The sequence below is a fragment of the Stegodyphus dumicola genome, chromosome X2 (assembly GCF_044657685.1).
Source record: "Stegodyphus dumicola isolate Sdum_Otavi_A_Nest chromosome X2, ASM4465768v1".
Taxonomy (NCBI): domain Eukaryota; kingdom Metazoa; phylum Arthropoda; class Arachnida; order Araneae; family Eresidae; genus Stegodyphus; species Stegodyphus dumicola.
The window spans coordinates 127,778,829-127,806,759 of record NC_140781.1 but is presented as its reverse complement, the minus strand read 5'-3'; the positions used below and the strand labels follow the sequence as shown (position 1 = coordinate 127,806,759).

The following is a 27,931-nucleotide window of genomic DNA, read 5'->3' as shown; positions in this document are numbered from 1 at the left end:
CTTCTTAAAATACTAATAGAAATTACTCTCAAAATAAATTTAATCGATATTAAATGTGACCTGGATGTAGAACAGAAAGCTTTCATAGTAGCATATACCTTAAGTCAAAGTAATAAGCTGAAATAACAGAATTTTATAGCAAAAATTGAAAAGAAAAATTAAACATATCAAAGCAATGTACAATTATTAATAGAAGTACAAATGCAGAAAAATTTTTAGTAAGGAATATTTTTATACAGTCTTCGAAAGCAAATAAAATATTTTTCAAAGAAAATTAAATTATACAAGATTTAATTTCTACAAAAAATACACTAAAAAACTTCCTATTTATTCATTTCAGTCTTCCAATTTGAATGCTTTCAGAATTTGTCCCGAGTAACCTCAAAAGAATACCCAGTATATGAAACATTTAAGATCTTGAACAACTGAATGTGTTCTAAGCTCACGTTACACGTAGAAACGAGAAGCAGATAAACATGTAGGTAAGCTTTATGTAGAAATTTTTTACATTATGAAAACTCGCTGTCAATATTAAAATAAAATGATCATAGGTTACATAATAAACATTACTTTTCAAAAATTTATTTTTCATATGACTCATATTTTTACCCATATTTTATAAATATATAAAATGAACTACAACAGATAGGTGCATTGAAATCACTTAAATGCCATAATATGAAAAAAATTTGACAATACAAAACATTTATTAGCATTCATTACAACACTAATAACAAAAATATCAAATATATATCCAAATTTTCAGAAATCATTATACTTTAATCGCTATTGTAATGTTAGTTTCTTATCTTTTAATATTAGTCTGTTATTCTAGACGTTAACTGATGCGCAAAATAAGTAAATTATCTTGCACTTCACTGTCATTCATGTATTTTTAAAATTTTAGACTTCTTATTTAGTCTAAATAAAATGAAATGCACAAGGAATGTGCTTTAGAAATGTTTAAATGTTACTTTCCCACTAATGAAAAGGATTTCAAACGCCGTGCTACCCTGTTTCAAAATCTTCATATATTTATTTTTTCTTGATCAAATTGATATCAAGTGCTGTGTTATTTATACAGATCAATGTACGGAGAACTCTATTTCAACATGTATGTTCCATTCTTTATTTAAAATAGCTAATTTCTCACGAAAGCAAATACACATTCTAATGCGAATTACTTAATATTTTATTATTTAAGTCATCATTCAGTTAAATATCAGGAGTAATATGTTCTGTCATCTATTTTTTAAAGAATATGATTTGATTGTTTTCTTCTAAAAGATATATTACCTGCTCTTCTAGGCGCGCCCAAAAGAATATTTATTGATGACAAATGGCTTTTTTTTTCCATAAATACTGGGCCTTTTTATTTCAGTTATTTTCAGAAATAAGAAGAGAGATAAGAAGAAATAAGGAAAAAGGTAATAAGAATAAGAAGGTTAAAATGATAATTATTTTAAAACTAAAATTGAAGGCAAGAGTGCATTAAATATGCATTAAATAATAAGGCTTGATTATGAATTTAATACGTTTTCATGACTTCTTAGCAAACTGTTCCCTTGGCATGGAAGATTCATTGCGATGAAATGGAAGATTTATGTTAATGAAAGCTTTTCACGAAGCTATTAACCGGATTTATTGATGGCACTGCTTTAAAAAAAAAAAAAAAAAAAAAAAAAAAAAAAAAAAAAAAAAAAAAACACTTTCCTTTCTGGTTTGTATTTAATACCTACTTAGGAAGCAATGGCCTCTCCGTTTCTTGATGATCTTGTCATGAAAAATAAAATATACATACTTACTTTTATCTAAGTGATAACGTACACTGAAATGCAGATTACTTTACAAAGGATGAAAGATTACAAAAGTTTATCACAGTTAGGGCTGAAAGAAACAATTTGCTGATTAATGTTTCTGGGAGATAAAGATAGTTTGAGAGTTAACATTTTTAAGGATTTATAAATTGTTAGATGCAATTTATAAATCATTTTGAAAGACTAGCTTCTAAACTTGTATTTAATTTATGAATTTTAAAGTATTTAAAAGAGTTTTCTCTGTATTGTTATTAATTTTAAACCCACAAACTATATCGTAGGCTCCATAATACCTGAATACTATGTAGTAATAATGTAAATTTAGTGTAGTTAAGGTTAGTTGTTATCAAAAGTTCCAAAAAACTTCAGCCTTGTCTATTAAATTGGTTTAAATTAGAAACTTGATTTAAAAAATTATCACATTATTACTACTATTTCACATTAACAGATTAATTTAAGCAGTTTACGTGCTTCAAATTTAATGTTGTGCTGTAAATAAATATTTCATTTTAAAGTGTATGCCAGTTTTATTTTTCTAAAATTAAATTTTAATTTATATTCCTTTTCAACGCACCTATCACCTTTTAAAAGTTTTAAATAACTGAAATTCTGCACTTTCTTTTTTCTTAGGTCTTGCCAGTACTTTCAACAAAGCGATGCGTTCAGTTGAATCGTGCATGACCTTGCAAATTTTTCGTGATTTTTTTTTACTGTACAACACACTAAAACAAGTAACTGTACAAGAAATATTTTTATGATAGCATGTAAAGTAGCACTATGTACAAAAGTCCTCAGAGCGATCAACATTCCCATAATCAGTGATCCAGCCACTAAAAAGGTTCATAAAGCGAGCAATACCCTTATTAATGTATGTTAATGTAATAAACACCCTGTTCTTAAATATACAACGATTTTATTATTAAAATGAAATACATATGCATTAAATAATCTAAAGTCTTCTTGCGGTAAAAGTATAACAGGTTACTATACAACAGCACTGCAATGGCATAGTAACCATAGTACTAACAGTAGCATCCATCTTTTTTTTTTAGAAGTATGTTGGCCCCTTAGGTGTAAGAATGAGTATTTGAATATTTTAGAAGATTTTATCGCAAATGAATGAGCAATAGCAATCTTAGTAATAACAAATTCCACGTAATATATGCTTTAAAAGTTTACAGAATGAATATGTACCCTGATATTTCTGCCTATGTAAATCTGAAGTAAACTTCAGTGCAAACAGTTTCATGCATTTCTCCACTCTACAGGTTTCAATAGATTTAATGCTTCCTTTCGTCGAAAGCAAAATGCGAATTCAGCATGTCAACAATTCAAACACGAGAAGATTATGTAAGGGATATTCATTTCCAAGTTAGTATCCATTTAAATTTGCTAAATGCATGCACCAAAACTTGAGTATAAATATAAAAGAAAGCAATGATTATTTTTTGTGGAAAATGTAACCATTGTTAACTGTATATGAAAACTTAGATGTGTACTATCCATCAGGGCAACAGCATATATCCTAACGGCGAAAATGCAGGAGATGTATGACAGCTAAATACGATAATCGAAAATTCATTGTTTTTGGTCTAACGAAAATTTCATTAAAAAGTTTAACTCGTGAATTTTGACAAATATCGAAAACCAACTCTATATTGCATTATATTGGCTTTAAGTCTAACGGATATTTTAAAACTGATGTCAGTAAAACTTTGCCTTACATTTTTATCTTGTAGACATAGTTTGAGATTAACTGATTATCATGGGAGTCTTTTAAAAATGCCGCATGAAGTTCTTTAATTGATCTTTGTGTTATCACCGAAAAATTCATAACTTTTTGTGCACATTACATTTTAGGAAAATTTAAGATTATCTAATATGGTTTCAAGTGGTTCACTGCGTAGTGCCCTTGTAAGGCACTTCAAAAAACTAGTTCAAAAAAGATAACTGAAATCACGTAAAATGCTAAGTACGCTTTTTTCAGTGTGGTTGACATTAGAATTTATTTCACTTAATCAAAATGTTGCACATTTTTATTTCAATACTATTAGATAATATCTTAATTTATTATATTATAAATATTGATAACAATTCGCTAAAACATATTTCTTAATATCCTTAAGAAATGATTGTACCGAAAGCAAAGCAGCGCCACCAATGAGAATCATATATAGTTTAGCTTTATTCCTTTGTAATGCATTGCAAATTATTTCTTCAACTAAAAAGAAAAATCCTACTTTTCCGTTCTTATTTTCTCCACTATAAATTAACTGTAAGTTAAAATATAGTCTAGGATTAGATAACAGAACAAATTTTAATAGAAATTTTGAGTTTGAAGTCTATTTAGATCTTCTATCAAGATATGTACGTGAAACATTTGTTGAAAAATGCATAAATCCTCCATGCCTCAACCAATGAAAGAAATGCTAAATCAACCAGTGCTTCGGAACAAGCAGAAATATACACTGACAGAAGGGGCGTTCGAGATTGGAGACAACGGTAATACCCTGTTATTCTAAATACTTCACACACATACAGTGCCTGCTATGTACACGAGAGGATACATTCTGTAAGGATTACACCGTCCTAGTACGTAGAAAATTATTGGTATGGCCAGAATGAAAAATCTCTCCCTCAACTTGGATTCTTTTTTTTTTTTTTTTTTTTTTTTTTTTTTTTTTAATTTTAACAGCAAATGGAATTTTTGGAAAAAATTTTCTCTGATCTGTAATACTAAAACCTGTATCTTTCCCAATTAAAAATGGAATTTTAGTCTTAAAGCGATATTAGGATATAGTACTATGAAACTTATGAATGTGATTGCTACTAATAATTTTTTAAACTTAAATGTGTAAATTAAATTTGGTATATGATTCCACCAATTTTAATTTATCTATTCTTTCTCTAAGCTGATGAATGGGTAAAGTAATTTGTAATAGTGAGGAAAGATCTTGAGGCAGGCATACACATAATATACAAATGTTATAGCTCGTAAAACTTTCCCCCATATTCAGAAAAATGCTCATTTACAATTCACGATTCATATACATACCTTGAAGTCCACCGATGACCACGGAAGTTCCAGATGACCGACGGAAATATGTCTTTAAATAAAGGGAACGTTTAAGCTTATCCCATACTTCTCATATAAATTAGACCTTACACTGAGAAATATTAACGGCACGCATATTCCACTTACCTTTAAAATATATAAATATTCTGAGTGACAAGACTTATTTTGTATCACAATCTGTATATCTGTAATACCTTCTTCATATGAAGAATCTGTAGTTTTTGCTTCCAAAATAAAATATAGATCCAATAAAATGAAATCTAATTTAGACGGTTAAAAAGTATTAAGTTTTACAGACATTCATCAATTTCTGAAGCTGCTTAAAAGGTTAATGCTAGTATTTCCAACAAGATTTTATATTCTCTGAGTGAAAATGATGAAAACTATGTACCAATATAAATTTATTTCACAGTGCAAATTAAATAATAAGTAGTCTGCAGTTTTGAAGAAGATACATTGATTTATGCATTGGTTAATTAGAAAGACATTTAGTATTTAAATTAAAACTTGAGAAAATGCGATTATTTCCAAAACGGAAACAGGACATATAACTTTAGTTTTTGATTTTATAATTATGCTTTAGTTAATAAGTGTCTAAGAATATGATTTTTTTTTTCTTTAAATGATCAGAGAAACACTTCAGAGAAATCATCAGAGAAAAATTTGACAATCAAAATCTGAATCTGTTAGTCTTTTCCTTAAATGTCAGATGTTGGCAAGTGCATCAGGAACAGATGTTCTGGCATTTTCCGGAGTGGGAATCTTCGCAGCGTTGATTTAGGAAAAGGATTATAAATTAAAGCGCGAAAGTTCCTTTTAACTTTATGTACAAATTTCTCTCTTGCCAAAATCAACAGCTGGTCTTGATACAGGGCTAGATACTTTGCATGAATATTGTCGCTGAGGAGATTGGGAAAGTGCCAGTCCGTTTTCGTAACAACTGGGATCTTGCCCGTCGGTATCTCTGGTCAGGACTTCGGTCCTCGAGGAGCAAAAAAGTAATTTTGACAGTTTTGCCTCTGAGGTCGGGGCCTATATGGCAGTCCAATAGCTGGCGGCGGCCTGTTCAAAGCATCTGAAATTTCCAAGCTGCAGATTTATCGCTGCTGTACTCGAGGCAATCGGTGCTGCCGGGTGGTGGCAAGCTGCCATTAATAGGGGGCGTCCGGGAACTAAGGGACTGGTGAGCCGCCGACGAGGCGAGGCCCCCCATGTGAGTACCCGTCATTGCAGGGGCGCTCATCTGGGGCGAGGTCATGGTGGTGACTGGCATCGGCGGCGGCAAGTAGTCCATGTTCATGTTGCCGTAATGATAAGAGGTGGGACCGTACGACTGTGAATAGCAATTGGGGGGAGTGTTAGCAGCCATCTGGTACGAACGCTGCATACAGCTGTTGGCCCCCATTAATTCTGCTGCCACGGGGCTGATAGTGGCCGGGCTCCAGATGCTACTCGAGTTGGCATTCGAAGTGACCGGTGGCCCACCGGCCGAAGACGAGGTTGACGATGAGTGCGGCGGTGGCAGCGACGGAGGCTTGTAAGGGGACTCACCGCGGGAGGAGGGCGGCGTCGACGAAGACGGAGGACTTTTCGCCTTTTTCGGCCGGCTCTTGCTGCTGCCCCCGTTCTGCTGCTGCTGTTGCTGCCGGCACTTGGCTCGTCTGTTCTTGAACCACACCTACAAGCAGAACGACCAGAGTATCAATAACTGAGTGCGTTAGAATAACAGTGACCCAAGTCCCTCATATTTGCTATCTCATAAGCACCTTAAGACTTGGATCACTCTACAATTAAAACAATAATTTTTATTTCTAAACTGAACACAGGACACTGTTATTCTAAGTAACCCAATTATTAGCGTGCTTTCCTATGGGAATATTTAAAGGCTTATTAATCAAGTTTCAAGATAATAATATTTATCTCATTTAAGTGTTAAGAAAAGTTTGTACTATAAATCACAGTTTATAAGCGCTTAAGGCTCAACTGACGATCTTATAATGCGTTAGCATGAAAATACATATGAAAATACAAACCTTTATTTTTTAGTCTGATGAAAAAATCAGCATTGCCCCTGTGAATGCTATGTTATTCATCTTTAGTGGCAAATTTAAAAATTAAGAAAAATTTGTTTAAAATATTTGGGCTTTTAAATATTTGGCCAATCTTTAAAAGTTGTTTATTTGAAAAGGCTGCTGTTTATCATTTATTGGTTTGGTTTATTTAATTATGGCAAAGCACACTAGGGCTATCTGCCTAAGTGGAGGGATGCCTTCGTGGAGGACTTTCTAAAGGAAACTGGCTCGTATACACGTTACACATGGGGAAAACCACGAAAACACCCATGCAGCCAGCCCGTTTGCGGGATTCGAACCTCAAACCGAACTACCAGTGTTCAGCGACTTTACCGCTCGACCGCTGGTGGGTCCTATTGTTTATCAATTTCAAATTAATTTTATGAAATGCAATTGAATATTTCATATATAATGACTTTCAGATTTTAAGTTTTCAGTGTGAATTTTAAGTGTTGAGTTCAGTTTTGAGTTTTTCAAATATTTTCACAAATTTAAGTTCATTTAACTATCTATTTGCTGAGGTAAAGCGATTTATTTATTTTTTTAGCATACTAAAGTTTCCTCTTGCAAAAACGAATCTAAAATGCATTCACTGTAATTGCTATTTTACAAAGCTTTGTCCCGTGCATGCATACTAAAATAATTAAATGTAACGTGACAATTAATGTTCTTATAGTTAACCTGGTAGTTAATGAAATATAAGTGATAAGTGATAAGTGACGGAGGACTTGGGCACTGTCCCTTTACCTTAATGGTTAATCAGTACAGCACGTTAATGAAATATAATATTATATAAAATAAACACAATGAGAATATAAGATAAGATAAACATATATTTCATTAGTTTTTGTTGGTATTGTTTATTAAATGGCGCAAGGAGCATTTTCAAAAGGCATAACATAAACAGGTAACAAATGTAACAAATTTATTAGAAAATAATGCTCCATATGTTGCGAATATACGTAGCAAAATTCACAGGTGCAATAACGATATTAATCGAGCCATTTTTCCACTTACCTTAGGCACACAAGCAAGATTTCATCATTGCACAGGACAGCACCATTAGAATTTGTATATGTCTTTCGTGAGAAAAATCTCCTTTTCTTTTAAAAGTAAACATGCTATGGAAAATAATTTTAAATATCTAATGATAAGGATGGTAAAATGAAACATATGATTAGCTCCAGAATTACGGTTTAAATTCATTATGCTGTCTAATATAATGCATAGTTAAGAATATTAATAGTAATAAAATCGAAATAAATGGATTAAATTCGATTTTTATTGCTGTTTAATTATGATGAAACGAGAATCCCCGTTTCTAATGCTTTTTAAATGCTGGAGGAGAAAAATATTTTCATTACCTACGTTAGGAGAATTTTGGAGCATGTCTAGTGTGTCTCATGAGATTTTCCAATAAATTAGTAAGGTTTAGCATTTACATTATACATGCATGATTATCTGTACAACAACTAACTAAAGCAGTAAATTAAAAAAATAACAAACAAAGGTTATTGTTAAGTTCCAAAATATCCATCAGAATGTCGTACTGACCTGAACTCTTGATTCTGGTAGGTTGATCTTCAGCGCTACTTCTTCGCGCATGAATATGTCAGGGTAGCGTGTTTTGCTGAAGAGGGATTCCAACACATCAAGCTGGGCTCTCGTGAAGGTCGTCCGTTCCCTCCTCTGCTTCCGTGGGGGTGGGGCAGGGGCTGAAAATCACGCAGAACATTCATTAGTCACCCTCTAATCCATAGCAAACCCAAAAAACACACATAGAATTTTCTCTACCCATTTTCTCGTGTGCCATTTGTTAGGAAAGCTTCAATCGGACAGAGTAAAAGAAAATGAAAAAAAAAAAAAAAGGCCACTCTGGTATTTGGATCAAATTTATCTTTTGGATCAAGTTAGCTTTTATTTATGATAATCTGCTGACTATTTCGAAAGGTAAGACCTGATCTGATACGAAATAATGCAAAAATATGTAGACATAAATAATATCCTTATACAAACGAATTTATGGACAATTAAATGCAATACAAATATGAAGTATGGATTTTTTTCAAAAAAATTTGTTGCTAGTGAGTCAAAATCCTTTTTAAGCACAATTATTTTATGACATGCTCAACAAGTGGTTTGCTTATATCTTAAATAAAACTATACAGTTTCTTTTTGGAACTTGCATTGTAGAGATATCAGGAATTTTTCGAAAGCAGGTGATGTGGAAAAGGAACAACGCCTTCGGGAATCGAACCACGGACCTCTGGAATACGCGCTCAGCGTGCAGACCACTACACGACGAAGGCACGCTAAGAAGGCGGGAGAAATACCTTATAGCATTTTGTCCTCAATTCTTACTGTAACTATTAGAGGCATTTCTCTCTAGGAACAAAAATACTGCCACATATGTGCAATAACAGTGTATAATTTCCCGTTACATCTGTACATTACCTGATTTGTTCCGTTAAAGTATGAAATCATCTATCAAATAATAATTTTCTGCATTTTACCTAGGTAATGTACCGTTAACATATTCCAAATCGTTAAGGGCGAAAGTTTGTTCCTATCTTTCATTCTTGCTCTTTTTCCTTCCGCTTTATAATGCTTGTTTAGCTGTGTTTTACTTTTGACATAACTTTCTCATAGCATTTCTCAGAAGTCAGATGTCAAGTTTCACCAGTCATTACCATCGCACAAATAAATAAGCATAATTGTATCGTATTTTTCGCGTTAATCGTATTTAAGTCATTTTCTTATCTGTAATAATATTTTCAAACCATTAGTTGATTCTATGAAACTCCTGCCCTTCCTTCTCCCTCCTTCTGCTGGTTAATTGACTCTATCAACTTGATTCTTTAGATACCGAAAAATAAATAAATAACATTATGTTTCAACAATTATCAGTATATTTTATTTATAGTTTACTTATTATTATATGAAATTATTTATTAATTTTACGGAATGAAAGTATAGCGTGTTTTTTAATTAGTTGCACTTAGTATTACTGAACTGTTTGCTGAATAATAATTTAAGAGCACAAAAACGTTGCTGCTGCTTGAGCAAATATCTTATTTTCTCTATAATGAAAACCTAATAAATAATGCAAAAAGTATCTAGGTAAATTAACTAGGTAATGTAAGAAATTAAACAATTTTTCACACTTTAATGGAGGTATCTAGAGTTATTCTGTAGATTACCTAAATAACCTGCACAGTACCAGATTTAAACACTTTAGCAATAACATACACTCAAACAAAAACTAGTTTTTTATAAGGGTATTCTTATGGAAGACTTCTGGAACTCAGAATACGAGTAAATTAAAGGTTTCTCGTAAATATAATTTGAATTGACAATTATCAAGTTATACATTTGTAAAAATGCAGGAAAATTACAGTGAGACATCCGGTTAATTCGCGAACTACTTTAAGACAAGTTAACTTATCACAAAAAATGTATTTTATAGTTTCAAAGACATAATTTACACATTTTAAATGCATGCAGTCTATCTACCGGGTGTCTAAATTGTGTTATTTCGTAATGACTCATTCAGCAACTGCTAAGGGAAACACTTCTGAACTACAATTCTATTTCTTTTAAATACTTAAAATTGTGTTTCTAGTGTCGAAAATAGTGTTCCACGGCTGATTTTGTCGCTTGCCCATTCTTCCGGTATTGTAAACAAGGTTATTTTTTTAAAAAATTCCAAGAAGGTATTCCTCTCAAAGCAGACATTCCTCCCCAACTTTCGCTAAAGAAATTTTCCTCTGAAATAGCAATTAAATTAATCTCATAATTTAAAATTTTTCACTACGGATTTACTCTGCATACAGATGATATATGCAAGTGTTCCAAAGCCTGACAGTTTGGGAAGAAAGCGAAAATAGAACACAATAAGTTAAAAACTAAAAATAAAGCTAAGCCTGGACAGAAAAGGAATGCCTTTGAAGAATACGTGAATATTTCCTATTTGCTAAATTTTCAGTGTTCAACCAATCAGTGTAATTCAAGATGACCAAATCTTCTGGAAAAGGTATATCCGTGTGTTATCTGTGGTCCACAGACCTGTAGCAAGACTGGCTACGAAAAATAGGAAAACTTATTTTAGCTTCAATAGAAGCACTCAAGAGATTTTCAATCGCAAGAAATTGTTAGAAAATACCTTCACGAAGCATCTTACCACATTTTAGGGAAACATTTCTGTTTCTTTCTCTTGCATACACTGCAAAGCGTGGTACTAAGGATTGAAGAAGCATTTAACCTTTCGGCCTCTGTAGATTGCGGTCCTGAAATACCGTCACCACGGTAGAGGGAGGGAGAAAAAACTTCACCTAAAATACTATTAGAAAGAAGGGAAAAAAATAAGAGCCATTTAAAAAAATACGAAAAAAAAAAAAAAAAAAAAAAAAAAGAACTGGCCTTGACAAAAGGAACAGAGTGCTCCGTTCTTCAAGGAGGGAAAAAAGAGAAGAAAGATATTTTCTTGAAAGAGCAAAGAAGACTGTAAGTAAATGTGTTGCTAATCCTGTAATGACCCCGAAATGAAGTATGCGTCCAGAAAGTAAAAGGAGCGAAAGGAACACTTCATTAGCATTTGCAAAGTTTTCTCCAGACCCTTGCCGCTACTGGCTGAGATGATGCTATGAAAGCGGTGAGGGTTGATGGACTTAACGTAGGATGACTAACAAACACGGGTTAGCTGTAAGAATCTAATTGAGTTCCAATGTGAAATTCCCTACAAACATCCACACCTTACATCCAAGATGTATATGATGTCTGTCTTTTCGGTCTTTTCAGACCAGGACTGCGTTTTCTTCCGAGTGAAGACTACTGTTTAGCTTCAAGAATACGTGTACATAGAAGCTCAACTGACAATTTATATTTATTAATATTTCAGTATTTTAGTTACTGTGTTAATTTACTGAATTACACTGTGTTAATCACTGTGTTAATAAACACAAACGGAACAATGCATTTCTGATTAATGAGCAGTCACCAGTTTGGAATAAAGATTGTTATTGTTAAAACGAAGGAACAGTAGTATTTTGGCATGTTAAGGAACATATATGTCAACGATTTCTCTCAGCCGGTTAAATGTATGCTGTTTATATCCTTTTATATTCAGCATTTATTAAAATTTTATACTAAAATGATGTCACAGCTTTATGGATATGTTCTTTCTGGCTGAAAGGCTTCTTGGAGTTTTAACAAGTAATAAAATAAATAACGTTAAGTGAGGAAAAAAGCAAATTTTATGGACGTTTTAACTCTAGCTGAAAAGTCTTTCTGGAGCTTTAGCAAATAAAATAAATTTATAGCTTATTAATTCAAAAGTCAAACAACAAAAATCAGCGTTATATTTACAAAATTTTCACAGGATTAGTTTCGATGGTTTTACCGAACCACCATCCTCAGCTGCCAAACCGCAAATGAACAAGATAGGAAAAAATGATTAGATAAGATAAGAAAGCCTGGACAAGAATAAGCAAGTGGCGCCATCTGTTGGTGAAACCAGAACTAAAACATAATTTTTTTAAAGGCCGAAGGCAAATTTCGATTGGAATTAGGATCGTTAACTAGAACAGAAAGATTTTCATGAATGTGAAATGCCTCTAGAAAATCCAGTTCTCCAATGGAAGATGTTTTTTTGAATAATTTTGGCAGCAGAAAAATTGAAAGTGTGATTTTCGGACCAGCAATGTTGAGCAACAGAAGACTTCTGTGTTTCCTTTTTTCTAACATATGCCTCATGTTCCTTGACGCGAAATTTTAAGGCTCTCTTAGTTTGGCCAATGTACATTAAACCACACTGGCAAGGAATCCTATAAATACCCCAGGAATTCATTTCCGGAATGGGGTCCTTGAGTATGGAACTCGGAATTTTATTGATGGGAGAATAAACAACCCTAAAGTTAAATTTCTGCAAAACATGTGCAACGTAGCTAATTGATGGAAAGAAGGGAATGACAACAGAATTTTTATAATCTCCTACAACAAGAGTGTGCCTTTTAGTGTGTTGAGATGAGAATTTTTTAACTGCTTGATTAATAATGTTGGGTGTAAAGCCCCTGTCAATAGCTATTGCTTTTAAATAACTTAGTTCTTCATCAAGGGCTAGTTTGGAGGAGCAAACTTGAAGAGCACGGAAAACATAGGAATAAAATGAAGCTAACTTTTGTTTATTCGGATGACATGATTTAAAGTGTGGTGGAAGGCAAACCGATGAAGGTTTACGGTAAACCGTAGTACTGAAGTTGGATGTTTTACGTGTAACCAGAATGTCGAGAAACGGAAGAGAATTGCAAGTCTCAAGTTCAAAAGTGAACTGAATAGCAGGATCAATAGAATTCATTGTTGAAAGAACTTTCTTTAAATCATCTTTATTACCTTCAAACAGAGTAAAAGAATCGTCTACGTAGCGGAACCATGCCGGGAAGTTTAAAGTTTCAAACAATTTTGATTCATAATAATGCATGTAGATATCAGCCAGGATGGGACTGAGGGTGCTTTCCATGGCTAATCCCTCAGTTTGCTTGTAATATTTACTTGTAATAATGATTCTCATCTCAGCACAATTTGAATAAAATTGGGGATCAAATCAAATCTAATCAAAAACCTTCGAGTCGCGTTTCAAGAATTCTGTTAAATTGCAAGCTTGCCTTACTTCGGTCCGTCATAAGGGATACACGTCAACAATTGTCCAAAATTGAACATGAACTCTATAAGCTTCATCTGGAACTCGCTAAATCATATCCAAAATTCACTGCCCTGGAACAAAAGTCTTGGTCTAGAACGGATAATACAGTTAACCGTCATAAAAACACCCTTGCAGTTAAACTCGAAAAACTTCTTTTACAGTCTTCCAGTTCAAGTAGTACAAAAAATCTTCCCATTGTAAACATCAAACCAATAGTTAATATTTCTAATGTTAGTCTTTCAGAAGAACAAGAGAGAATTCTAAAATATAATTTATCTTCTCACAAACCTGCAAACCCTCGATTCCAAAGATTTTGGCTCCTATCGAAAAAGCTTTCAAGTTCAGTAAAGTTTCAGATTCACAGAAAGAAATGATTAGGCATCTTATCGCTCATAATGTGAAATTCAATAATAAACCTTTGAAACCAAATCTAACTGCTAGAGAAAGAGCTACAATGCGCGAAATTTATTCTAACCCGGATATTGTCATTTCAAAGGCCGACAAAGGTGGCCAGATAGTCGTCATGGATAAGAACACTTACATCGATGGTGTCACTAAACTCTTAAACGAAGGACCATATAATCCGATTCCTAAAGATCCTTCACATTCGGACTTGTCAAAAATAAAAACTGCAATCAAATATGCGCGAATCATTTCAAGCAATTTAAAACATTCGCTTATCCCATCTGTTGCGAATTATACCAGATTATATGCTCTTCCCAAAATTCATAAAAGTGGTATTCTTTCCGCCATATTGTATCAAATTTAGGTACTGTCTCGTATCCATTAGCTAAATATTTAGTTTCTAGATTTTCAACTCTATTAGATAATAACATTTACACAATAAAAATTTCAATAGAGTTTCTAAAAAAGAGGTTAAAAACATTTCTCCTAGTAATTTACTCATGGTTTCTTTTGATGTAAAATCATTATTCACCAATGTCCCAGTGGAGGGTGCACTAAGATGTCTAGAAAGCAGACTTCGCGAATTTCATTTCTCTTGCATCGAAATTGATGAGCTAATTTCTCTCACTCAACTCTGTTTGAAACAAACACAATTTGTTTTCCAAAATAAATATTACAAGTAAACTGAGGGATTAGCCATGGGAAGCCCCCTCAGTCCCATCCTGGCTGATATCTACATGCATTATTATGAATCAAAATTGTTTGAAACTTTAAACTTCCCGGCATGGTTCCGCTACGTAGACGATACTTTTACCCTGTTTGAAGGTAATAAAGATGATTTAAAGAAAGTTCTTTCAACAATGAATTCTATTGATCCTGCTATTCAGTTCACTTTTGAACTTGAGACTTGCAATTCTCTTCCGTTTCTCGACATTCTGGTTACACGTAAAACATCCAACTTCAGTACTACGGTTTACCGTAAATCTTCATCGGTTTGCCTTCCACCACACTTTAAATCATGTCATCCGAATAAACAAAAGTTAGCTTCATTTTATTCCTATGTTTTCCGTGCTCTTCAAGTTTGCTCCACCAAACTAGCCCTTGATGAAGAACTAAGTTATTTAAAAGCAATAGCTATCGACAGGGGCTTTTCACCCAACATTATTAATCAAGCAGTTAAAAAATTCTCATCTCAACACACTCTTGTTGTAGGAGATTATAAAAATTCTGTTGTCATTCCCTTCTTTCCATCAATTAGCTACGTTGCACATGTTTTGCAGAAATTTAACTTTAGGGTTGTTTATTCTCCCATCAATAAAATTCCGAGTTCCATACTCAAGGACCCCATTCCGGAAATGAATTCCTGGGGTATTTATAGGATTCCTTGCCAGTGTGGTTTAATGTACATTGGCCAAACTAAGAGAGCCTTAAAATTTCGCGTCAAGGAACATGAGGCATATGTTAGAAAAAAGGAAACACAGAAGTCTTCTGTTGCTCAACATTGCTGGTCCGAAAATCACACTTTCAATTTTTCTGCTGCCAAAATTATTCAAAAAAACATCTTCCATTGGAGAACTGGATTTTCTAGAGGCATTTCACATTCATGAAAATCTTTCTGTTCTAGTTAACGATCCTAATTCCAATCGAAATTTGCCTTCGGCCTTTAAAAAAATTATGTTTTAGTTCTGGTTTCACCAACAGATGGCGCCACTTGCTTATTCTTGTCCAGGCTTTCTTATCTTATCTAATCATTTTTTCCTATCTTGTTCATTTGCGGTTTGGCAGCTGAGGATGGTGGTTCGGTAAAACCATCGAAACTAATCCTGTGAAAATTTTGTAAATATAACGCTGATTTTTGTTGTTTGACTTCTGAATTAGTATTTATTCGGCGTGTTATTGTGTCTTAATGATAGCTTATTGTTTTAAAATTGCGACAAAGCACTTGATGGCTGTCTGCCTAAGGAGAAGAATGCCTTCGTGGAGGACTTTAGAAGGGAACTGGCTCTTGTACAAGTTACACATGTTGACCACCACGAAAACGCCAATGCAGCCAGCCCGTTTGCTGGGATTCGAACCGCGGACCGAACTACCAGTGTTCGAGCGACTTTACCGTTCGGCCACTGGTGGGCAAAGTAAATTAACGTCAACTGACCAAGAAAGCAAATACATGTTAAAGTGAAATTTGAAAGCTATATTAGAAACAAATAAAGGCATTATTAAAAAAAATAAGGACAGTTTCAAGACAAAAAAGTAAGATATTAGAAACAAATAAAGAGACTAGTTTAAGAAACAAAGCAAGAGCAGTAAAATACGATGAAGGAAAAAAAAATAGTAATAGATAAATCCGAATCCTAACAGCTAATGATTTAAAGCCAACTTTCAACAGACAGGAACGTGAAAGATGTTTATTACTTATAACAAGTATAATATTATAAAAGGCGGAAAGCAGGCGAAACTGCTCAGTCCACTAATTTCAACCTAGAAAATAAGAAATAAGCTGAAAGGATTTTCTCAATGATTTTCTCTATCTGAGAATAAAAACTAAGAGCAAATTATTTCACATGGAAAATTTAACATGGAGCTTGTTTTAATTGCTGTTCATTATGAAAACAAGCTTAAAATATGCATTTTTTTTTTTTTTTTTTTTTTTTTTTTTTTTGTTTTCATTTTATGTCATGTTTTATTTGTATTTTTTTACATTAGGAATATACTTAAAGCTTCCAAGATACGTTAAATTTTACTTTTTTTTTATTTTGCCTAACTTTCAGAGCCCACCAGCGGCCGAGAGGTAAAGTCTCTGAACACTGGTAGTTCGGTCCGAGGCTCGAATCCCGCTAACGGGCTAGCTGCAGGGACGTTTTCGTGTTTTTCCCCATGTGTAACGTGTATACGAGTCAGTTTCCTTAGTAAGTAAGAAAATTATTAATAATTTTGGAAAATTGAATGTTATTGAACGAAATTCATTCATATTGTATTCATATTGCATTGAAGATAGCAAAAGTAATTATAAAACGCTGTTACTCGAAATAAGGATGATAAAGATGATATTTAATACATTTACCTTAATAAAATAAAATAAATTAGAGATTTGGTCTAGGGCCGCTTAAATGTAAAAAAAAAAAAAGGTGGTTATAGTGAAATGTATTCCTGACCGTTTAAAAAGGATGAAACTATTGTTTTTCCACATTTATGTTATTATTATTCATATTTGTTGGAACACGCATTGCTTACCACTATAAACATCAAAATCTATATCATATTATTAAGTAAATACATCAAAATCCGTTCTTTTGTCGAATTATGCATTCTGTGCGCCTTTAAGTAATAAGCGATCTCTAAAATTCTCTCAAGGATATGTGGAACATTTTCCGTTTCCTTTAAAAGAACTAAAATTTTCTTAAGTAAACATTCAAAAATATTGACATTTGCTAAAGAGCTCTTATTTCTCTGAATTCTAAGATACTCTGCATAACTTACAGAATCAAAAGATGCCAACATTTCTATTGGCACACAGACAGTGGTCAAGATCTTGAGAATGGACGGAAGGAATTTATCCGGCCAAAGAATGTCAGTGACGTTAGGCTCGGGGTCACTGGTTGCTATGCGACGCAAGCTGCTGTCCTATACAAGATTCGAAATGCAATAGTCTGTCAATAACGAGGAAGGGCGGCTGCTTCTGCAATTCTTAGAAATCGATAAGAATTTTTTGAGTTTGCCTTCTTTCGCATTTGGCCTTTCTCGCTGCATTGCAGAGCTCGATTGTAAGGCAATGGCTGTGATTTTCAACAAAGAAACATTAAAGAGAATTTAAAAATAAATGCGTGATAAGAGATTTACATTCACATATCGTTTGACCTCTATTTAGAAGTAGATCATGTGGGATAATTTCACAATAACGCTCAGCGTCTACTGTCGTCTCAAAATTTATTAGTCCTCCTCTTAAGGAAATGAATTTAATCCATACCAAATTTCACTCCAAACAATAGAGGAATTATTTATATTGACTACTTGTATAGAAAAAGAATAGAAAACAATATTTTCCCCAGGAAAACATAAACAAAACCAGAATTACCATTTTGTTTTCGATTCGAAAATTAACCCCCCCCCCCAAAAAAAAGATATTCGCTTTGCAAAAAGTTTATTAATAAATCTACTTTAGAGCTAGATTAATGAACAGCACTTGACTAGACAACTTATCAAAGTCAATTTCATGAGTTAAAAGTATACTAAGTCTTGAAGAGCATTTACGCTCTTTGGTGAATAATGTAGAATATTACATAAACGCATCGCACGGTATTACAACAAAGCAGTAATAATTTTTAATGAGTTAATCCATTGGCGATACTAAATTGACGTAGATTTTATTTCAAGTCCTTAATTCTCATAGGAGAAACCAAGAAATCCTAGATCTTGAGAATTTATTACTGGATATAAAATTAATGCAAATAAAGACATGGTTGATATGCGCTACAACATTTTTTCTTACATATATACTATAGTAGCCATCGGTTGCTAATTATGCGTTAACCAGGAGGAACAGGTATTTAAAGCAATGCTACTTAAAACACACCGTAAGCATTTATATTGCATTAGCTACACATGGTGTTTAGCTTACTACTAAATAGTACAACACATTGTTCGAAAGCAAACTTTGAAACGCTTCTTAAAATAAACCTGCACAGTTGAGATGCGAAGCATTCTGGTAACAAATATAAATATAGAGAAATTTTATTTGTTCATGAATGACATGGAAGTTGTTATCATACGTAAGAGAATCCTTTCTCTTCTTTAAAATTAAAATTATATGTATTAAGGTTTTCTCTCCCTTCTTTCCGCATGCCTTCGGGGTGTAACTGGAAGCACACTCGACCCGTATTCGGGAGTTCTGGAGCTCGAATCCCGGCGAGGGCATTACGAATTTTTCAGTTTCCTTACATCGAAAAAATTCTACAAGACTCGACAAGTGGCGTTCGAACTAAAAGGTGGTGGACGCTAATTCTTCACCACTGGGATTAGGGGACTGGGGTCCTCTATTCAACATTCGCCTTTTAAAAGGTGAAGTGTGTAAAAAATTTTCTTTCCCCTTTCTACATATCCTCGTGGTGTAACTGGAAGCATTTTCGACCCCATTCAGGAGGTCCGAAGTTCGAATCCCGGCGAGGGTATGGCGGATTTCTTCAGTTTACTGACCTCGAAAAAATTCTAAATGTCTCTACACTTAATTAAGGTTTGTTGTTTTGTTTGCTTGTTTAATTTATTAACGCATCAGAAGTTTAACCAACTTTCTATCATTCTGTTTCATGTAATAATGTAGTACACTTTGGGGGGGGAACTCTTGCGTTTCCCAATTTTTGCGTTTTAATTTTTATCCGATTAAAATAATTAAAGCTAATTAAGCTCACAATCATTAATCAAAGATTGTTATCTCTTCTCTTCCTGAAATATTTTCTTCTGTGCTTCACAAGAAAGAACTATATTGTGATGTAAAGGGGAATACTAGTTTTACGTAACTATATATTTTTCTTCTAAGTAAAAAATCCTAACATCCTTGAATATTAAACGTGTGAATTAATCAGTTGATTATGAGATTACGTCAAAAAAACATTGAAAATTATGAAATGGTCTAACCTTCTCTGAATTTTTTCCTTTAGTTTTATCTTCCGTTCAAATTCCCTATCCCCATCTTATATCGCTGAAATGTAACGTTTAAAATGAGCACATTAAATTGCTCTAAGCTGACTTTCAAGCCATCAGTAAGCTGTAAGCAGTAAGCAACAAATTCGAAACATATTCTATGATTCAAATTAATCACATCGTTAAAGAAGAATGCTTCTGATCAGATCTGCAGACCTTGTACTACCCATCCTGATGTTGCTCCTGTGGTTCGCTGCAGTCCTGAAAACAAACAAAAAAAAAAAAAAAAAAAAAAAAAAAAAACCTTCCTATTGGAAACTAATCCTCAGTCTTTAAAATCTTCGTAGAGAACTCCTTATAAGCAGAAATCAAGGGATTTCAATTTAAAGGGCTAGCCGGAAACATCGCGGACGAAAACGCCGTGGAGAAAACAAAGCGAAGTGAAAACATCTTCGTACAAAACATGGTCACAGAAAAGAAAGCAAGAAGAAACCACTACAGTTTTAAAAAATGTGGTATAAAAAAATCATTATAGAAAATAAAGCGGTTCAAGAGTATTCCACTTTTAAAACATCGTCGTAAAAATATTATGGTTGTTGTTTTGTTTGCTTACATACATACATAAATAAAGAACATACAAATCATGGCATGACGATAACATCGCAGCTATGTGTTTTTTCAGGCTTTAAAAGTTGTAAATTCATACTCCCATGATGATTTGTGAGCTCAAGTAGGAATGGAGAATTTTAAATTCTATGTATCTCATTTTTAGATTAATTAATATTTTTTTCTAAAAAAAGCAAAAAACTTAATGTTTAGCATTTAAAAGATGAAAATAAGTAACATATTAATTCTACCTATAGTAATTAATAGAATTTTTAATTTATGTAATTAACTATAAAAAGCTATTATTTAATTAACCATTATTAAGTTTTTACTGGCAGTTTTTCATGAAAAAAAAAATAGTATAAAAAATTAGAAAAGGAAAGATGACTAACTGCATGAGGATTAATTAATAATTTTTTTCTAAAAAAGCAAAAACTAAAGCATTCAAAAACTGAAAATCAGTAGAAAGTTTATAGCAGTCAACTGGCAGTTTTTCTTAAAAAATATAGTCTAAATAATTTAGAACAGGCTTCACTATTCCAGTTTTTTTAATGAGCAACTGCATGAGGCTACCTATATTAGAATTGCTTAGTTAATCATAAAATTGTAAAATTATTTTCTGTAACCTTTGGTAATCTGACAATCGTTTAGTAAAATTAAGCCTTGTTTGGTTTCGGTTTATTCGTCTTCTTAGAATGACATTAACATTTTGATTTACCAGCCTGCAGTTAATCATTTGGATGTTGATTCGTTAGTTACGGCAAAAAATGTCAGGGGGTAGTTACATAATATTTCAGAAGGGAATATGTGCAAAACATGGATTATGGCAAAGCATATTAGGGCTATCTGTCTAAGGAATGCCTTTGTGGATAACGTTCTCAGGAACTTGCTGGTATCCACGTTATATATTGGCAAATCTAGAAAAATCTCAAGCAGCCAGCTCATTCGCTGGGTCATAATATCGTCTAAAATTTTAGAATAGGCTTCCCTATTCCAATTTTTGCTCAAGTAATTTAACTCAAATTTAAAATTATACCTAGAAAATTTAAACGTAGATATTTTCAGTGAATTCTCTTCCGAAGTCGACCAGTTTTTCTGAGAACATAAATAAATATAAGTCTTAAATGTTACCTCTCTAAGATTACCACATCCACAGAAGATATGGAATCGTGAATGGTCTCTTTAAAGAGGATTCTTTATATTTAACTTTATATTTAGGTATTTCTTATAAGTAATTAAAAAATATTATTAAGTTTTTTCGTATATAATGTATTCGAAAATTTTGCATTCATTGTTTGAACTTCTATAACGTACTGTGAACCATCTTCCTAAGACGACCACTACTAAAAGTGACCAGTATAGCCAAAAAGTTACGTATTAAATCTTACCTCTCTTAGACGACTAGCTTCATGGAAGGGCATTTCATTTAGAACTTTAAATGGTCGCCCTAGAGATTGTTCATTGTACTTAGCTTTTCCAAGTAGTTAGTTTTTATTTTAGTAACCATTTCATTTTTCGACTTTTTCATTTAGAACATTTTGAAATATTTCTTGTGCATTTTAAACATATAGGGAATCATATCGTAGGAGACTTCCTCTGGAAGCGACCAAATAATGAGTTTAGACGTGTACAGACATATGTTATCTTCGAATTGCCAAACACTCTTTCTCTAGACATAAGCCACCTGTTTCTTTTGATGTCCCAAACGACTTTTTACAATTTGTTAATTAAAAATAAACAAGTGTTCCTTCACTGAATACCGTTAGTTGGCTGCATAGTTAAATGGGAAGTTTTCCGTGAGGTTAAAAATGTCAGATCAGAAATTTGCAACAGTTTTGCTAATTGAAGAGTAATTAGCACTTGTTATGCACTGTGTTGGAAATAGATTAAAATTTTAATAAAAGTTAAATAAATCTGTATGTATGAATACATATATGCAAAGGGGTAGAAGGTTTTATCAAAATATAAGGAACAGGGATCTTAAAGTATTTAATAAACTCTGGTCTAAAAGTCTCTAGATTCTCGTTTTAAAATCCCTGTCAGCTTTAGAAGTCAAGGGATGAAATTCTATTTTTTTTTTTTTTTTTTTTTTTTTTTTTTTTTTTTTTGTCGTTCTTGGTTACTAAGCAAATCGCACATAGAGCATCTTCTTCAGTAACCGGAAATTTCTTTTTTTCTATTAGCAAAACAGACTTAAGCACACTGGCGGCACAGAACTCGAGAATTTAGTCTTTCGATTACATAGCTATTCTGACGCTGACTCTCCCTCACTAAAATGGTAGAATAGTAAAACTGTTAATTAATTGTAAGTTATTTCCTTCACAGTGTTAGCCCTGCTCCTGGGTACAGCTCAAAATTTTTATTGTAAAATGATTTCTTTGCAGCGACTTATCTAGCAATTTGTTTCATGAATCGGTAGAAAAGAGGCTATTCTTTCAAAAAATTAAAAGTTACATTTCAGAAATGGAATAAGCAATAAAGATGGAGGGTGTCAACTGTCCGTAAAAGATATTTAAATTTTTCACGGGAACAACTTGATTATCAAAAGTATCTGTTAAATAAAACTCTGAACATAGTTATAAGTATTTGCTGTGACGTATCTTTTGTTTAATACATAAAATCGAAACCCAAAATTTCTATTACGTGCAAAGAGTAGTATTAAAATATATGCAATTTAGAAACAAAATTAATATTACATTCCTCATGCGCCATAAATTATATAAATTTAATAAAAATGAAAAGGTAATTTTTTCTATTTAAAACTTAAATTATGAATATCAATAAACTCCCTTTAAGACTATCGTTTTATAAGCTTTTTATTTAGTTCACTCATATTATTCCATAATGTGAGCAGAACTTTGTCATCGATTTTCAACCTACTTCCTGATTAAGCCAAAGAGTTCAAATTTTCAAATTTTGTACACACACTGTTCGTCGATGATAATGCAATGCGGTCAAGTAATTTTTTCAAAATTCAATTTTCATAATTTTTTTTTCAAAAATACCTTTTAGTAATGGTACCATGGTTTTAGTTTATACTAAATACCATGGTTTTAGTTTTAGTATTTAAAGGCACAAAATAATTCATTTTATTGAAAAAAGACTGTTTCTGATCACTTTAATTAAAAAATAATCATGAAGGAAGCAAACAGGGATATTAATTTCTAGTTATTTAATTCAAAACCATATGATTATAAAACGTCTAAAATAACAAATTATAAATAGTGACTTTTTTTTATTCACAACAGTTGGCTATTGAAATATGAAAAACTGTACTTGAAAGCATTCATTTATTGAAAATAAAAGTCAATGTAAAATATAAGCAGTTTTTATCCTTATAAACTATTTCTCCTAAGGGCTGTCTAAATCCTAGAACCAAAATCCTAGAACTCAACCAAAATCCTAGAAAACTGTACAAAAACATTTTTACAAAAATACTTTAAAAATGTTCACACTTTTCGGTTACTAAGAGCACATATGGTAAGTGCAGACAAGAACTGTAAATGCTACAGATGTTACACACACACTCGCGCACGCACGGACAAAAAAAAAAAAAAAAAAAAAAAAAAGAAGAAGAAGAAGAGAGAAAAAAGAAAATAGTTAAATAAAATTTAATTTTGAAAAGGAAAAGCAACAAACAAGTATCCGCAAAATTATTAAATTAGTTTTTATTTGGTTATTAAATTAAGTTTCTTTTATTCTCTCTCTTTACCTCTTCAGATCGGACACATTTTAACTCCCATTGTAACGACTGTATACTGATATGCTGTGTGTGCGACGAAAAGTTTTGAAGATATGAGAAATGGCATCAAAAATCTCTGACATCAGTCTGAAAGAAAGCATAGTATTGCTAATAAATTTTCAATTTTAAATATGATTCTGATTCTGAAATTTATTTAAAATTAGCTAAATCTAACGTTTTCGCAACGAAGTTTTTACGAAAGAAGCGCAGTCACTCATTTATTCTACTGCAGCATTATTATACGGAGTTTTTATTCCTGATGTCTATAAGTTGAAAGGTGTTGAAAGATTAAATATCCCGCATGTACACGAGAAACATAAAAACGCAGAAGTGTATCTTTTGAGATAAGATTCATAAGCCATGTGCCTATATAAATGCAGAAATTTGTGGTATAAATAAATTTTATATTTCTTCGGCCGACAAATTAAAAAATAATAACTTTTGATCAATAATAACTTTAGAATTGATGTTGAAAATCTGCATAACTGACAGTTTTTCCTTCCTCAGCTTTAAAATCAATAACCTAGAAATAAAATTCAAATATTGCTTTACTTTGTTATTTATGTATTCCTCTTTAGTTTAGATAATTAAAAAAAGACCCAACGCAACACAGCTGTAAGATATACTTTCCATACAATGTAAACTTATCCATTTTCTCCAAATATTTCGTCTTAAATTTTGACCAGAAAGTTAAAGTTACCATATGCTTGCAAAGGCTTGTGCTCTTTGTTAAGGTACAAGAATAAAAATAAATCTTATAAAAATAATAGAAGATAATATACCAGGAGCTTCTTAAGCCAACCAAAATTTCTATCTTTTCTTTCTTCTTTCTCTGCCCCATAATTCATTTTGTCTTTATAAAAGTATTTTTCTGTCTTAGAGTTACTCTTCGCTTGCACACACAGGATGATGTTTCTCGACTAAAGCATGACGACGAAGGAATTGCCGATGTTTCATTCTCGTGGCCACTTTTAAATCGTTTTATGGATTAAATAGAGAAATAAGAAGATTGCTTATTTTCCCCCCTCTTTTAAGAAAAGGGGGAAAACAGTGCTTATTTTTTTTCTTTTAATATAATGTCCCGACTCAACCTTTCTTTTGTAAGAACACGTACATAGATTTCCCCCCACATAAATCATATTTTTTGAGCCATCTTTTTTATTTATTGCGCCAAGACATTAGCGAGGAGTCATTCTTAAATTCGGGTTTTAATCCGTAGGTGCGCCTCAGTGAATATTTCGCAAATTTCCTCCGGTGGACATAACGTTATTTTGCTAATCTTTTTTAATCCCGGCCGCTCGCTTTATTCCCGACGTGTGCCGCTTTTTCTCAGTTGCCAATCTTCCTGCGGAATATTTTACTATGTTTACAATTCGGCATGCAGGCCGTTCTTGTTTATATCCGAGTTGCTTTGCAAATCGGTACGAGAAACATTCATGGGATTTCCACATAAAGCTTCTGGACTACTTTAAATCCTAAATCCACTTCGTCCAAAACAACATTTTCCAGTCGACGCATTTTAGGGCAGATTATTCATCCTCTTAGTAGATGACAGAGAGCCTTTAGAAAAGCACTCAATGGCTATGACTTAGCCACTAGATAATCTTTCCAGAACATTCTGGTACAACTTTTTGAATGAAATTCATCTCAACAAGTCATTCTTCAAAGTGTTCTCTGACGCACAAAAATCTCTTACAGATCAACGGATAAAAGACAAACGTGCTTCAATAATCACGATTTGCTACACAGAAACTCGAAAGTAAAAACTTTTATTCAGTTTTAAATCTCTTGCACTGCTGAATTCTGATATGTGAACTATTTATAACAACTTTTAAGTTAGGTTTTGTAATACGACAAGGCATTCAAGGGCTTCCTGCCTTTGAAAGGATATCAGAATTTGCTAAGGGAAAATAATTCATACCCACGTTATACATGGACAGAATGCGAAACCCCACTCTCAAAGAAAACCCTGATTAAACTACTATAATTAAAGCTCACCAACGGCCGAGTGGCTAATCGCGATGAACACTAGAAGTTCGACTTTCAAGGTGTTTTTTTAATAGGATGTACTTATATCTCAATGTTATTTTGGCTACAAATTCCTCGAAACACCTTAGGAAAATTTTGGATAAACATTTATAAAAATACTCGCTTAAAGCAATTAATTAAATTTCAACTGAATCCTGGCCAAACGAGCAAGTTGTATGGACGTTTACGTTGTCTTCACCGTGCGTAACGTAAATACGAGCCAGTTTGCTTCTTTGTTTATTTGAATATGGCCAAACATAGGAGAGGGTTATCTGCCTAAGGAGTGTTGTGACTTTGGAAAAGACTTTACAAAGGACTTTCTAAGCAAATATCTCTTGAACTGCTCTGCCAAAATGTCAGCCCACTCGGCGTGGGGTGGTCCAGTATCTTTCAAAATTTCATCCTTCCTAATGCACAATCGGTTGAGTAAACTAAAATATTTTAAAGTAAAAAGTACTCTAAAAGAATGCAAAAAAGATAAATTTTAAAAGCAATACAATATTTTAATAATATGTACCAGTTTTAAATTTACTGTCCATCTTCAAGAACTACTATAGTCTAGTCCAGTTGTTCTCAACCGTTTCTATCCTACGCATCCCTTTCACCATTGCTAGAAGATTATTCCCCTTCCTCCCTCCTTTCCAAACTTGAAAAATACATAATATATTTCGATTTAGTTTTTTAGTTAGCAACTAAAAGTATAGAAAATGTTAATAAATACTAGAACTTGAATAATTCTTTTTCATTCAAAAATTCAAACTAAATACTTAAAAGCTGAATAAAAGGCTGACCCCACACCATAATCGTTTGCTATCTTCCCTTTTAAAATTATTGTGAATGTTGGTTTCTAAGGTAATTAAAGAACTAAGTATGTAAGGGTTTATCTAGTTTTACTAACCAATTATTTCATGTTAATTTGCTTTGCTGTCTTTCTCACTCTCCATTTTCTTGTATTCAAATGAGGTAGAAACGAGATAGTATTTAAAGAAGGATTTAGATGTTAGAATCGGAGCGTGTTCCACCTGCTAAAGGTCACGATTTGCTAATTGATTCTCTCGAGAGCAGTATATCTGCAGCGTGAGTTATTCCCGGCATTAGACTTGTTACGCCGATAGTCATCAGAGCCAAGTTGCACGTTTTGTGTCTGTGTAGCCTTCCGACTAACTTTAGTTAACTTAGTCATCGTTTAAACTTTTATCTGAGTTAAATAAAAGAGTATTTTACATCCATTCTATATTTCTGTCATAATTTCCTATATTTCTGTCATAATTTTAATAAATCCATCCTATATTTCTGTCATAAGACATAGCGATAGCTCATGTTAGCCTTAGAGGTCTCGACTATGCTGCCAAAGAAAACAAAACTCTATAACTACATAGTGACTTGTGCTCCATAAATGATACGCTATTAGAAAGGTATCTCTTCATGAATTAGTAGCGATCAATGAATATACATATATATATACCTTGAAACGAACCATTTCCTTCTTAAAAACAATGAGGGGCATTTAGAAGGAATCTTCTTTATATCATGTGCAGTATTGTAAACCTCTAGCAAATACTTTACTCATTTTATCATCAAGAGATGAAACTAAGAGTGAAGTCAAACAGGTCTTCATGCATCTATTTACTACTTTCCTACTTAATTATGAGACAATCAAAGTCAGAATAAAAACTTCTCAGTACATGTATTATAAGCTGCATGTGCTACGATTTTTAATGTTATTATTTATAAAAAATTACGCGCTTATATATTAGATGAAGAATTTGTGCTCTTCATATTCGAAATTACTGTAATGGTCATAATGCTGATTTAATAGTACTGCTGTAATTTAATGATTTAATGGTACTGAAT

The 27,931-nt window shown here is 32.7% G+C and overlaps 1 protein-coding gene and 1 long non-coding RNA gene across 13 annotated transcripts in view; one reads left to right on the top strand and one right to left on the bottom strand.

Annotated features, from left to right (window-relative positions):
- Positions 1-27,931, top strand: part of LOC146992910 (uncharacterized) — a 119,690-nt gene that overhangs the window by 69,520 nt on the left and 22,239 nt on the right. The gene's annotated exons all lie outside the window — the stretch shown is intronic.
- The window catches only part of LOC118202012 (homeobox protein OTX2-like), a 232,008-nt gene continuing 205,760 nt past the window's right edge, over positions 1,684-27,931 (bottom strand). For all 12 annotated transcript variants that reach the window (XM_085809881.1, XM_085809886.1, XM_085809889.1 and 9 more), the window contains 2 exons: positions 8,520-8,680; positions 1,684-6,571 (listed from right to left, as the gene is read on the bottom strand). In XM_085809881.1, the coding sequence (XP_085666007.1) occupies positions 5,960-6,571; positions 8,520-8,680 (773 nt within the window). In that variant the 3' untranslated portion in view covers positions 1,684-5,959. The remainder of the gene's footprint in view (positions 6,572-8,519; positions 8,681-27,931) is intronic.